Source organism: Equus przewalskii, chromosome 14, assembly GCF_037783145.1.
Source record: "Equus przewalskii isolate Varuska chromosome 14, EquPr2, whole genome shotgun sequence".
Classification (NCBI taxonomy): Eukaryota; Metazoa; Chordata; class Mammalia; order Perissodactyla; family Equidae; genus Equus; species Equus przewalskii.
The window spans coordinates 19073745-19088217 of NC_091844.1; the positions used below are offsets into that span (position 1 = coordinate 19073745).

The window sequence follows — 14473 nt, forward strand, 5'->3', positions numbered from 1 at the left end:
CCCATTTTTTTTTTGGTTAATTTTTTTTTATTAAGGTTATGATAGTTAACAACCTTGTGAAATTACAGTTGTACATCATTATTAGTCATGTTGTAGGTACACCACTTCACCCCTAGTGCCCTCCCCCCACCCCCCTTTCCCCTGGTAACCACCAATCAGTTCTCTTTGTCCATATGTTAGCTACCACCTATGAGAGGACTCATACAGAGTTCGTCTTTCTCTATCTGGCTTATTTCACTAAACATAATACCCTCAAGGTCTATCCATGTTGTTGTGAATGGGATGACTTTGTCCTTTTTTATGGCTGAGTAGTATTCCATTGTATATATATACACCATATCTTCTTTATCTAATCATCAGTTGCTGGGCACTAGGTTGGTTCCATGACTTGGCTATTGTGAATAATACTGCTATGAACACAGGGGTGCATGGGACTTTTGGAATTGCTGATTTCAGGTTCTTAGGATAGATACCCAGTAGTGGGATGGCTGGGCCATAAGGTATTTCTATTCTTAACTTTTTGAGGAATCTCCATACTGTTTTCCATAGTGGTTGCACCAGTTTCTTTCGCCCATTTTTAAATTAGGTTGCTGAGATATATGAGTTCTTTGTATATTTTGGTTATTAACCCCTTATCTGATACATGGTTTGCAAATATCTTCTCCCAGTTGTTAGGTCGTCCTCTTGTTTTGCTGATGGTTTTCTTTGCTATGCAGAAGCTTTTTAGTTTGATGTATCCCACTTGTTTATTTTTTCTATTGTTTCCCTTACCCAGTCAGACATGGTATTTGAAAAAATGCTGCTAAGACCAATGTTGACGAGCATACTGCCTATGTTTTCTTCTAGAAGTTTCATGTCTTACATTCAAGTCTTTAATCCATTTTGAGTTGATTTTTGTGTATAGTGGAAGATAATGGTCTACTTTCATTCTTTTGCATGTGGCTGTCCAGTTTTCCCAACATCATTTATGGAAGAGACTCTCCTTTCTCCATTGTATGTTCTTGGCTCCTTTGTCGAATATTAGCCGTCCATATATATGTGGCTTTATTTCTAGGCTCTCGATTCTCTTCCACTGATCTGTGTGTCTGTTTTTGTGTCAGTACCATGCTGTTTTGGTTACTATAGCTTTGTAGTATCTTTTGAAATCAAGGAGTGATACCTCCAGCTTTGTTCTTTTTTCTCAGGATTACTTTGGCTATTCAGGGTCTTTTGTTGTTCCATACAAATTTTAGGATTCTTTGTTCTATTTCTGCGAAAAATGTTGTTGGAACTTTGATAGAGATTGCATTGAATCTATAGATTGCTTTAGGAAGTATGGACATTTTAACTATGTTAATTCTTCTAATCCAAGAGTATGGAATATCTTTCCATTTCTTTGTGTCTGCTTTAATTTCCTTCAACAATGTTTTACAGGATTTGGTGTACAGATCTTTTATCTCTTTGGTTAAGTTTATTCCTAGGTATTTTATTCTTTTTGTTGCAATTGTAAATGGGATTGTATTCTTAATTTCTCTTTCTGTTACTTCATATTTAGTGTATAGAAACACAACTGATTTTTGTATGTTGATTTTTAGTCCTGCATCAAGACTGTATTCATTTATTATTTCTAAAAGTTTTTAATGGATTCTTTAGGGTTTTCTATATATAAAATCATGTCATCTGCAAATAGTGACAGTTTCACTTCTCCTTTTCCAATTTGGATCCCTTTTAAGTCTTTTTTCTTGCCTGATTGCTCTGGCTAGGACTTCCAATACTATGTTAAATAAGAGTGGTGAAAGTGGGCATCCTTGTCTGGTTCCTGTTCTTAGAGGGATAGCTTTCAGTTTTTCTCCATTGAGAATGAAATTAGCTGTGGGTTTGTCATATATTGCCTTTATTATGTGGAAGCATTTTCCTTCTATACTCATTTTATTTGGACTTTTTATCATAATTGGATGCTGTATCTTGTCAAATGCTTTCTCTGCATCTATTGAGAGGATCATGTGATTTTTATTCTCCATTTTGTTAATATGGTGTATCACATTGACTGATTTGTGGATGTTGAACAATCCCTGCATGCCTGGAATAAATCCCACTTGATCATGGTGTATGATCTTTTAAATGTATTGTTGTATTTGATTTGCTAGTATTTTGTTGAGGATTTTTGCATCAATGTTCATCAGTGATATTGGCCTGTAATTTTACTTTTTCGTGTGGTCCTTGTCTGGTTTTGGTATCAGGAGAATTTTGGCTTCACAGAATGAGTTAGGAAGCTTCCCCTCCTCTTCAATTTTTTGGGGGAGTTTGAGAAGAATAAGTATTAAGTCTTCTTTGAATGGTTGGTAGAATTCACCAGGGAAGCCATCTGGTCCTGGACCTTTATTTTTTGGAAGGTTTTTGATTACTGTTTCTATCTCCTTACTGGTGATTGGTCTATTTAAATTCTCTATTTCTTCTGGACTCAGTTTTGGAAGGTTGTATGATTCTAAGAATTTATCCATTTCTTCTAGATTCTCCAATGTGTTGTCGTATAGCTTTTCATACTATTCTCTTATAATCTTCTGCATTTCTGAGGTGTCCATTGTAATTTTTCCTGTTTCATTTCTGATTTTATTTATTTGAGTCTTCTCTCTTTTTTTCTTGGTGAGTCTAGGTAAAGGTTTGTCAATTTTGTTTATCTTTTCAAAGAACAAGCTCTTGGGTTCATTGGTTTTTTTCCTATTTTGTTTTTAGTGTCTATTTTGTTTATTTCTGCTCTGATTTTTTTTTTCCTCCCTTCTGCTGATTTTGGGCTTTGTTTGTTTTTCTTTCTCCAGTTCCTTTAGGTTCACTGTTAGATTGTTTATTTGGGAGTTTTCTTGTTTGTTGAGGTGGGCCTGAACTGGTATAAACTTCCCTCTTAGAACTGCTTTTGCCGTATCCCATAGATTTTGGCATGTTGTATTTTCATTTTCATTTGTCTCCAGATATTTTTTGATTTCTCCTTTGATTTCTTTATTGACCCAGTTGTTATTCAGTAGCATTTTGTTTAATCTCCACATATTTGTGGCTTTTCTGATTTTCTTCCTGTAGTTGATTTCTAGTTTCATACCTTTGTGGTCAGAAAAGATGCTTAAATTTATTGAGACTTGTTTTGTGGCCTAATATGTGATCAGTTGTGGAGAATGTTTCATGAATATTTGAAAAGAATGTGTATTCTGCACTTTGGGGATGGAATGTTCCATATATATCTACTAAATCCATCTGGTCTAATGTGTCATTTAGGGCCAATGTTTCCATATTGATCTTTTGTTTGGGTCAATGTGTTCATATTGATCTGTTGGTATAAGTGGAGTGTTAAAGTCCCCTGCTCTTATTGTGTTACTATTTCTCCTTTTATGTCTGTTAATAATTGCTTTATGTATTTAGTTGCTCCTATGTTGGGTGCATAGATATTTATAAGTGTTATATCCTCTTGTTGGATTGTTCCCTTTGTCATTATGTAGTGCCCTTCTTTGTCTCTTGTTATGGTTTTTGTTTTAAAGTCTATTTCGTCTGACATAAGTATTGCTACCCCAGCCTTCTTTTCTTTGCCATTTGCATGGAGTATCTTTTTCCATCCTTCACTTTCAGTTTGTGAGTGTCTTTAGGTCTGAAGTGTGTCTCTTTATGCAGCATATATATAGGTATTTTTTTTTTTTTATCCAATTAGCTACCCTGTGCCTTTTGATTGGAGGATTTAGTCCGTTGACATTTAGCTATTGATGAATATGTATTTATTGCCATTTTGTTACTTTTTTCCTGGGTGTTTTAGTAGTTCTTTTCTGTTCCTTTCTTCTTCTCTTGCTCTCTCCCTTTTGGTTTGATGGCTTTCTTTAGTACTATGTTTGATTTCCTTTCTCTTACTTATTTGTTTATTTATTAGAGGTTTCTGGTTTGTGACTACCATGAGGTTCATATATAATATTCTACATATATAGCAATCTATACTGAGTTGATAGTCTCTTTAGTTTGATCTCTTTCTAAAAGCTCTACTCTTTTACTCCCCTCCTCCCACATTTTATGTTTTTGAAATATCTAATCTCTTATTTTGTGTGTGTCTATCCATTACCCTCTTATGATTGAAATAGGTAATTTCAGTACTTTTGTCTTTTAAAACCTTCATATTATCTTCATAGGTGGTTGATCTGCTACCTTTACTGTATTTTTGCCTTTACCAGTGATTTTATTGCGTTTTGTAAAAACTAATTTTCTTATTCCTATTTGTAGTCTTTTCTTTCCCACTTAAATAAGTTCCTTCAGCATTTCTTGTAGAATTGGTTTCTTTGTGATAAACTCCTTTAATTTTAGCTTGTCTGGGAAACTCTTTATTTCTCCTTCCATTCTGAATGATAACCTTGCTGGATAGAGTATTCTTGGCTGTAGGTTTTTTCCTTTCAGCACTTTAAATATGTCATGCCGCTCTCTTCTAGCCTGTAGGGTTTTGCCTGAGAAGTCTACAGTTAGCTCTGTGGGGTTTCCTTTGTATGCCACTTGTTGCCGTTCTCTTGCAGCTTTTAAGGTTCTCTCTTTATCTTTAATTTTGGACATTTTAATTATGTGTCTTGGTGTGGGCCTCTTTGAGTTTATCTTGTTTGGTGCTCTCTGTGCTTTCTGTACTTGGATGTCTGTTTCCTTCCTTAGGTTAGGAAAGTTTTCAGCTATTTCTTCAGATAGATTCTCTGCCCCTTTGTCTCTCTCTTTTCCTTCTGAGACATCTATAATATGAATATTAGTGTGCTTGATATTGTCCCAGAGTTCCCTTAGACTGTTCTTGTTCCTTTTAATTCTTTTTTTCTTTTATCTGTTCAGCCTGGGTGATTTCCTCTAGTCTTTCGTCCAGCTCACTGATTCGTTCTTCTGTATCATCTACTCTGCTATTGAATTCCTCTAGTGAATTTTTCATTTACAGTATTGCATTCTTCATTTCTGATTGGTTCTTTTTTATATTTTCCAATTCTTTGTTGACATTCTTACTGTGTTCATCCAGTCTTCTCCCAATATCAGTGAGCATCCTTATGAGTTTTTGTTTGAACTCTTTGTCAGGTAGATGGCTTATTTTTGTTTCATTTAGTTCTTTGTTCTGGGGTTTTGTCCTGTTCCCTTGCTTGGAATGTATTCCTTTGCCTCTTCATTATGCCTCTTTCTCTGTGCTTATATCTGTGTTTTAGGTGAGTCAGCGGTGTCTCCTGATTTTGGAGAAGTGGCCTTATGTAAGAGACACCTTTTGAGGCCCAGCAGTGTTGCTTCCCTCTCATCACCAGTATAAATGTTCTAGGAATGACTCCTGTGTGGGCTATGTATGTCCTTCTGCTGTGGCAGGGTTGGTCTTACTGCAGGTACCCAGGGAGTCTAGGCTTTCCCTCCCAGGCCAACTGTTTGTAAATCAGGTTTGGGAAGCCCCAGTGCAGTTGTCTGCAAGGCCTAATAGTACACTCCTGTTGCAGTTTTCTATTAAGTGAGCAGGCCCCCAGTGTGCCTGGTTGCTAGGCTCAGGGGCTTACAATTGCTATAGCCTCAGGGCTGCAAGGTTATTGTCTACTCTCTTAGGACTGCAACTGAGTGGGGCTGGCCCCAGGCATAGGAGCACCCCATTGTTTCAGGCTTTGGAAGGTGGGTCTGATCCCCGTTGTGGCTGTTTATGAAGCACAGGTCTTTTGCCACTGATAAGCCACACTTCCCACAGGTCCACACACACTGTCAACACAGTCCTGGCCTATACCCACTTCCCAAACCCCTGGAGCGTACCCAGTCACCCCACTGCAGAGGCCCTGACACTCTCCACCAATGCCCCCTAGAGTTCACCTGATCCTCACGCAGGTCCTGACCTACAGAAGCAGACACACTTGCCTGCCTGCAGGGGATTGAGGTACCCAGTCTGTGCAGGCCAACAAGTAGTCTGAGGGCTTGCTGTTGGGTGAGGCCAGTCCCTAGGGTGGGCTACTTGCCCTGGCTGAGCTGGATTAAATCTGTGCTCTAGTGTGTGTTGCAGACCCCTGGGAAAACAGGCCAGGGGAAGAACTCCAATGGCATCTGCCCACGTCTGTGTCAGCACGCCTGTACTAGGTCACAATGATGGCTGCCACCAATGTCTCAGACTCTAGAGAGGTCTCACCTCTCACTGAGATGCAACCAGAACCTACCAGGTGAGTCTCTTTTCACCAAAGGATTGTGTACTTTTCTTTCTGGTGATTTTAGGTTGCTTTCTGAGATGGGTGAATTTGTGCACGGGTCCTTTAAGAGCCAGTTTTTTTTGGTGTATGTCCAATTGCTTTTCTGAGGGTATTCCCTGTCTCAGCTAATAGCCAGTGAATCCAGATATTATGAGACTTGTCTCAGTTGTGCTGAATCTGAAGGATGCTTATAGTGGTAATGTGCCCCCACTTAGGTCCCTGCTCTTCCAGGGAAAGCTGTGCACCTTAGGGTTGCTCCCCACCAGCCAGCTGTGAAGCTCCACAGCTTGTGAAGGTGGGTTTTTTTTCTCTCCAGAAGGAATTTCTGCCTCTTCCACCTCAGTCAGGACTGTCCCTTGTTGTGGGGATTCTTTTTATCCAGTTTTCAGTTCTCTCTCCAGGGTAATTTTTCCAAGAATAGTTGTGTTCATGGGAGAAGGTGAGTTCAGAGTCCACCTATGCTGACATCTTGAGATCTCCTAAATCTCTATTTCTAACTCATATTTCTCTCTAAAGTTTCCTACCCATGTATTAATGGGTCTCCAGACTGCAGTCCACTCTGATAGTTGGCAGGCACTGAAGACTGAGTGACATCTTTCTCTGAAATGTTTCCCCTTTCATATTTGCTTAGTTATTAATATACCTGTCTCCTTTGGCAAGCAGAAACCAGGAGCCTCATCAGTTGTCTCATCTCCACATCCCCCTCCATCAATCTGCTACCCACATCCCCCTCTTCAAACTACTACCTCTATCTAATTCAGGCTGCCATAATTTCTTACACAGACTACTTTAACAGTCTTCAAACTGGTCTTGGTGATTATGGTTTTGTTATCTTCAAATGCCTTCTTCCCACTGCTGCCAAGATCTGAAAGGCCCATCAATTCTCTGCTAACACTCTCCAGCAGACCCCTGTCTTCTCTGGCAGAGAGCACAAGTTCCCTAACGGTGTCCACTAGGATGACCAGGTTCTGGTTGGCTCTCCAGCCTTTTCTTTCATTATTTTCTGTGTAAAACATTATGTTTTATTAATAACATAGAGTCTCTGTTTCTTAGAACCATTCCCCAAACTTGGCCATTGTTACTCTCTAAACAAGTGAATCTAATCAATTCATGAATCATTACTGGCTGGTGAACTTTAGTAGAAATAATTATAACACAGTTTTTTAGTTAAAAAAATCCTACCTTTTCTTCCTTACAACATTTAATCAGAAGTAGCTTATGGAAAGAACTTAATTCTGGATGCCAAGAATCATGGATTGTGGCCTCCTTTTCCTGTGTTGTGCTTTTCTCTTCCTCCTTCATTTTAGAATAGACTCCCTCTTCCTGTGGGTTAATGTAAGTCTCAAAAGACCCTGGAAATATAATTTTAAAAGATGCTTTAATTAAACTTGTTTTGATTTTGAAATTAAATAAACATATTTGGTAATTAAAAAATCTCTACATTTACTATCAGTCTTTACCACAAAGCTAAATATATTAATTTCCCCTTACCCAAACTAATTAACAAGTAAAGAATTTAAAATTGGATCAGACAGCAAATTCAACAGGAAACCACTTTCAAAAAGCAAAGCTAAAAATAATAACAGAGAGGTTAAAATAAAAGGATGCATTGGCTCACATTAATCAAATGTGAACAAAAAATTGAAGTGGTAAGAATAACAGTGGATAAATTAGAGTTTAAGGCAAAGATAATTAAATGGGACAAGGTAGGTCAGGTTATACTAATTAAAATACAAACCCCATAATAAAAATGTAATAAAATGAAACTATATGCTCCAGACAATAGCATAAAAATACATCAAATAATCAGTGCTGTAGGTAGAAGAAAAAGCAGAAAAAAACATAATAGTGGTAAGTGGTAGGATATAACACACAATTATCAGCCCAGGACAGATGAAACAAATTGAAAATTTTGCCACATATAATTTGAACAATATAAATAATATGGGAATAAATTGACATATATACAACTTTACGCCCTAAGAAACAAAATACATTGCTCCCCCTGCCCCATGGAATATAAGAAGTTGGCTTGCATCTCATGTGAGCGTTAGGATCCTAGTTAGCCCTTACAATGGTTATAACATGGAGTAAGAATTAGCATTGACATTCCCATAGGTACAGAGTGCACGCTGTGCTGTACGCCTCTCAGCAAGCCAACACAGCCAGTGCGTCCTCCAGTGATGAAACAGGTTCTTTGTGTTGAACATTAGGCAATATAGTTAGCTTACATTTCAAGCTAGAAAACTACTTTCTCCAGCTGGTCTGCTGGGGCTCTCCTCTGAGGGCTTAGTAATAGCAATCAAAGAGCTGCTGACAGAAATTTATTGACATTTAAGACCATGGCCCTGGAGAAGTGTGCACCTCTGCAAGACTTCTAATTTCTATATGGAATATAAGCAATTACATGGTGTGAGACCCAGGGCACAGCACTCCACTGTGCTCTTTAGTTGAAGGTGGTTGTATTATTCTGAGGACCAGGTAGTAAAACCATTTATTCCAAAAGGAGTTCTTTTCTCTCGAGGTTCTCATTATTTATTGTATAATCACTGGGGCTGTGGCTAATAAGACAGGATAAGACAAACTATTTTAGATAACTCTCAATTAAAGAGCATGAAGCACTTAGAGACCATCAAAGACAAAAGATTGAGGCAATTAAGAAGCTTTTGAAAGTAAGAACGACACTGGAATTAATTATTAAACTTCACCTGCAAAGATCTAAAGCTCACTTTTAGAAGACAAGCCATTCTATCACACGTGTACAAACCTTCACAATTCTGTAGGGTTTCTGGAATAAACCTTGAAATTTAACAAATGAAAGCAGGAAAGTTGTTTTAAATTGCTGGAACTTTAGTCCCAATTGACAGGGATAACATGGTGCCTTTTGTCCAAACATGATGAGTTGGTCCCAGAATTGCTTTGCCTTTCAGCCTCCTCCCTTCCCTCTTTCTTTGCCTCCATGTTTACAAGGCTCCATCTGGCCCTGCTTGCTTCGGATCTGCCTCTAGCCATCCATCTCTAGGCTACTCCTGTGGTGGTTTTCTTTCTGGCTTCTACCTCTACCTCTAACTGTCTTGTTTAAGTGGTCCACAATAGAGAAACATAATTTCTATTTGATGCATTTATTGAAGAGCATTTTATTTTCTCTAGTCTTTATTTAGAAATCAAACAAGCATAAGAGGATCCCAGAAATTCTGGCCCATTTATACTTTAAACCACCACACTTACTAGGTTTACTCAGTTAAATATATATTCATAATAGAAGTATAAGAGTAATTACTGAAAAATAGAAATAGAGCATAGAACCTCAAATCAGTAGAGGGGGAAAGAAAAAGAATATGCACAATATATCTGAAGGCAAGAAAGAAGAAAAAAAATAGAGCAGAGCAGAGAAAAAGCCTTCAAAGAAAAAAATCCCCACAAAAGAAGATGGTAGAGGTCAGTCCAAATAGATCAGGGTCTCCTAGCCTCTCCTCTACTGACATTTTGGGCTAAGTGGTTATTTGTTGTGGAGGATTGTTCTGAGCATTGTAGGATGTTTAGCCACATCCCTGGTCTCTAGGTACCAGATGCCAGGAGCACTACCGCGGTTGTGGCAACCAAAAGTGTCTTCAGACATTGCCAAATGTCCCCCGAAGGACAAAATCTTCCCCACTTGAGAGCTGCTGAAATAGATCAACAACCTTAATAAATATAATTGGATTAAAACTTGTCTGTTAAAAAAGAGCGACTTTCACACTGCTTAAAACAACAAAAATATCCTACCCTGAAAACATGATGATGACACAAAAGAGTTGAAAATGAAGAGTGAATATATAGAGGGAGAACACCAACCAAGATAAATCTGTTGTAAAAAATAGCATTAGAAACATATTATAAGGAAAAAAACACTATTCAGAGTAAAGAGGAATATTATTTAATAAAAAAGGAAAAATTTACTAGGAAGATAATAATCCTAAACCTATTTGTATGTAACAGTGTAGTTTCACAAGATAGAACAGGAAAAATTCCAGAATTACGAAGAGAAACTGCCATAGTGGTATACTTTAATATGCCTTTCTTAGAAACTGACAGATTAAATATAAAAAACAGTAGTCAAATAAACACAATCAATAAGTCTGATGGACCTTGAGGACATTATATCAAGTGAAGTATGTCATACAGAGAAAGACAAATACTGTATTATTTCACTTATATGTGCAATCTAAAAAAAAAAAATGAAACCAGAAATCCAAGCTCATAGATACAGAGAACAGATTGGTGGTTGCCAGAGGTGGAGGGTAGGGGGTGGGCAAAATGGGTAAGGGGAATTAAAATGTACAAACTTCCAGTTATAAAATAAGTAAGTTATGGGGATGTAATGTACAGCATAGCAACTATAGTTAACAATACTGTATTGTATATTTGAAAGTTGCTAAGAGAGTAGATCTTAAAAGTTCTTATCAGAAGAAAAAAATTCCGTAACTATCCACAGTATGGATGTTAACTGGACTTATTGTGGTGATCATTTCACAATATAAACAAATGTTGAATCATTATGTTGTACACCTGAAACTAATATAATGCTGTATGTCTAATATACCTCAAAAAAAAAGTTAAACAGGCCAAAAAAATATATATAAGCTTGAGCTAAAGGTCACATATGGAATCTTGCATCCAAGAAATGACACATATGGAACCTTTTTTTATAAACTGAAGTTTATGTAAATTACAAAGAATCAATTTCATGCAAAACATGAGTATAGTTTCCATAATATAATTAAATTATAGAAATAAAAAGTCCCCCCAAATCCTAAATGCTTTCAAACTAAAAAGTGTACTTTTAGAATTGAAAGGGCTACATAGTAAAACTTGTGGGGGAAAATCAACATAGAATGTTATAATTCAGGGCAGTCATTACCTCTGGGGAAGTCGGCAAGGGTCCTGTGAAGGAACATGAGGCGATTCTGGGAGGCTGGTATGGTTTAGTTCTTGGCTCAGGTGGTGGCTCATAAGTATAGCTAGTTTTTGATAATTAATCAAGTTGTACAATTTTGATTTGTGCAGTTTTCTGAATGTATGTTATCCTTCAATTAAAAAGTTAAAAAATCCTATGGGATGCAGCTAAAGCATTACTTTGAGGTAAATGTATCCCCTTAAAATGAGTATAATAGTAAACATTGAAATAGTGAAAATTCATGGGCCAAGCATTCAACTTAAGAAATTGGGAAAACAAGTAAATCATAATTTCTTAATAATGAAGACATTTCCTAGTGAAAAATATTGATATTGCAGAAGAGTTAAAGGAGACATTAAAATTAGGATTCACAAGCTTGTTTACAACCCCCCATAGCAGATCCTTTTTGAAATATTACCTAAGCGTATGGGAATAGGATGTAACAGTATATATTTTGTAAGTCCTTTAAAAACTAGAAACGATTCTTCTAAGTCACAGCACGCGAACCATGTGGCAGTAACCAGCCAGGGAACTTCAGGCTTAGGCGGGCGTTCCTATTAGAAGATGGAAAGAAAATGAATAATAATTCACAAAGACAACCACAAAACATGCTTTCACCTTGTCTAAGTGAAAAATCAAGCTCTTATAACATGTTAAAAATAACCATTTACCTAAGACAAGTAATAAGATATGGTGAAATAGAAATGATGTTGAATCACTTCTACCTGTAGACCTTTGCACAGAAGTGTAGCTGATGGAAGCATTTCGGGTTGACTTTTACAGAAAGCAGTTGATCTGGTGAAGGATTAAAATTAAATCTATTAAATCTACTTCCAGCCTGTTCTCCACACCACATCAGTCTCTCTCGACTCCCCCAATATTGTCATGATTAATGATTTGTTTTTTCTAGAGAACTAGTCTTCAAATCAGATTCCTGGAGGTGAGAACATCTACGGGAATGCTGGACAGATGGGAAGCTGTGTGGCAGAGCAATATCAGTAGCGAGAGACGTGGCATCTCATTCCAGCTGGGCCCACTGTATGTCTAACCATCTGATATATTCCTAGCAAATTTCTGGGAAAGTATTATGCCATCTGGCAATATTCCACAAAGCATGTATATGTGGGTAAACAGTTTGAAAAGAGACAGAGAAACAGCTGTGATTGTAGACTGAAAACTACTTCTTTGAAAATTTCATGAATATTTTCATGAATGGCTGAAGTTCCATACTACATTTTTCACCAGCTTTATTGAGATGACATCTGAATATCAAAGAGAAATGAAAACATGCAATTCATTCAAAGCATAGAATACAATGTATTTTAGTAAATTCAGCAGATATGTGCAACCATAATGACAATTTTAGAACATTTTATCTCCTCAAAAAAAACCCATGTATTGTTCAGCTATTACCCTCCTATCTGCTCATGCCCCCCAGCCCTAAATAACTACTGAAATGCTTTCCAGATTTTCCTATTCTGGATAGTTCATATAAATCAAATTTTATAATATGTAGTTTTTTGTGACTTTCTTCTTTCACTTAGCTTAATGTTTGCAAGGTTTATTCCTGTTATGGTATGTTTCAGTACTTCATTCCTCTTTATGATTGAGTAATATTCCATTGTATGGATATACTACATTTCACTTCTCTACACATTCATTTATGGACATTTGGATTGTTTCCATCTTTTTGGCTATTATGAATAATGCTGCTATGAATATTCATGTCCAAGTTTTTGTGTGGACATATGTTTTCATTTCTTTTTGATATATAGCTAGGAGCGGAACTGCTGGATCATATGGTAATTCCATGTTTAATTGTTTGAGTTGCTGCCAGACTGTTTTCCAAAGCAGCTGCACCATTTTTCATTCTAGCCAGCAGTTTATGAGGGTTCTCATTTCTCCACATCCTCACCATTACTTGTTATTATCTGTCTTTCTGATTCTAGCCATTCTAATGGGTGTGAATGGTATCTCCTTATGGTTTTGATTTGCATTTCCCTGAAGAATAATGATGTGTGAGAGTCAAATAAAAGCATGATGTCCAACCTCCCAGTGATACACTGAGGCTCAAATACTGGCAAACAGGTGCAGATGTCACGTCTGCAGTGCCAAGGGCGAGGCTCAAGATTGGCAGGACAGAGCCAACAGTTTAGAGTGGGCCTGAGATGGAATTGCAGGCAAGAGTTGGGGGTTCTGTGGCTCACTTCTATGGGCCACTAGGTTTGTGGTACGTGGGTGAGTTAGGCCAGTTTAAGGGGCTGGAACAAATTAGGCAAAATGTTTGAAAGTGAAGAAGGAAACTGTAGCAGAACTTGTAATAGAGTATTACAAAAGGCAATGATCAAGTTATATTACTTCCTGTGCTATATAATGAAAGATGTGTCCAGGCAAGAGAGGGTCAGGGTTTCACAAACAGCATTGCCAAATCTGTGAATTACAACTTTTATTGGATTTTAACTCTTCATATTTCTAAGATGGCCAACTTTTCAGAACATGTTCACTTCTACTAGCTCACTGGTTACTCCCAACATCCCTTTTGTATAGATGAGGACACTGCTGAATAAAGATGTTAAATATTAGGGGCCAGCCTGGTGGCGCAGTGGTTAAGTTCGCATGTTCCACTTCTGGTGGCCCAGGGTTCACTGGTTCGGATCCCGGGTGCAGACATGGCACCGCTTGGCAAGCCATGCTGTGGCAGGCATCCCACATATAAAGTAGAGGAAGATGGGCATGGATGTTAGCTCAGGGCCAGTCTTCCTCAGCAAAAAAAGAGAGGAGGATTGGCAGTAGATGTTAGCTCAGGGCTAATCTTCCTCAAAAAAAACAAAAAAGAGGTTAAATGTTAGCAACATTACACAGCTCCTGGAGGCAGAGTGAAGCTGTAGTCTGGGCCTCCTGACCCCTAGCGCCCTCCCCACTGGGCCACACAGCCAAATGTATAAGCTTCAGCCACCGTGGAATATTGTTGGGTACAAGTGGGCTCTATCTAGAATAACATTTACAATCTAAACTTGAAACAGGTACCTTTTCTAATCCTGCAGAACCTCGGAGAAAGAAATTCCATTCGGCATCAGTTAAGTTTCCTTGCTGACGCATGATCTCAACACAGAGCATAAAGCTGTAGATGAGTTTATGTTGCTCAAAAAGTCCTCTCGAGATGTTGACATAAGCAGTTAGGAGAGTTTGTTCCAGTAGTATCTCCATGCGCTGCTGTAGATCATCTGACCTTGTAGAAGTTTCAATTGTCGTATTGAACAACTGTGTGAAAGAGAGCCCTGTCAGTGTCTCTGATTTAGTTCAATTTCTGTGAAGGAAAAGAGAAACCTCTGCTCCCTCCTCCCCATATTCAGTGAGTAAATAGCAG

General features: G+C 37.8%; 1 protein-coding gene and 1 long non-coding RNA gene across 8 annotated transcripts in view; one reads left to right on the plus strand and one right to left on the minus strand.

Annotated features, from left to right (window-relative positions):
* DNAH6 (dynein axonemal heavy chain 6) overlaps window positions 1–14473 on the minus strand; it is a 257763-nt gene that overhangs the window by 56044 nt on the left and 187246 nt on the right. For all 4 annotated transcript variants that reach the window (XM_070573711.1, XM_070573712.1, XM_070573714.1 and 1 more), the window contains exons 61-63: window positions 14134–14367; window positions 11525–11660; window positions 7353–7522 (exon numbers count right to left, since the gene is read on the minus strand). In XM_070573711.1, coding sequence (XP_070429812.1) covers window positions 7353–7522; window positions 11525–11660; window positions 14134–14367 — 540 coding nt within the window. The remainder of the gene's footprint in view (window positions 1–7352; window positions 7523–11524; window positions 11661–14133; window positions 14368–14473) is intronic.
* The window catches only part of LOC139075716 (uncharacterized), a 62239-nt gene continuing 53845 nt past the window's right edge, over window positions 6080–14473 (plus strand). For 3 of the 4 annotated variants that reach the window (XR_011526419.1, XR_011526418.1, XR_011526417.1), the window contains exons 1-2: window positions 6084–6143; window positions 12017–12144. This is a non-coding gene — a long non-coding RNA (uncharacterized lncRNA). Of the gene's footprint in view, window positions 6144–12016; window positions 12145–14473 lie in introns of all 4 variants that reach the window. The other variant, XR_011526420.1, reaches the window with a different exon arrangement.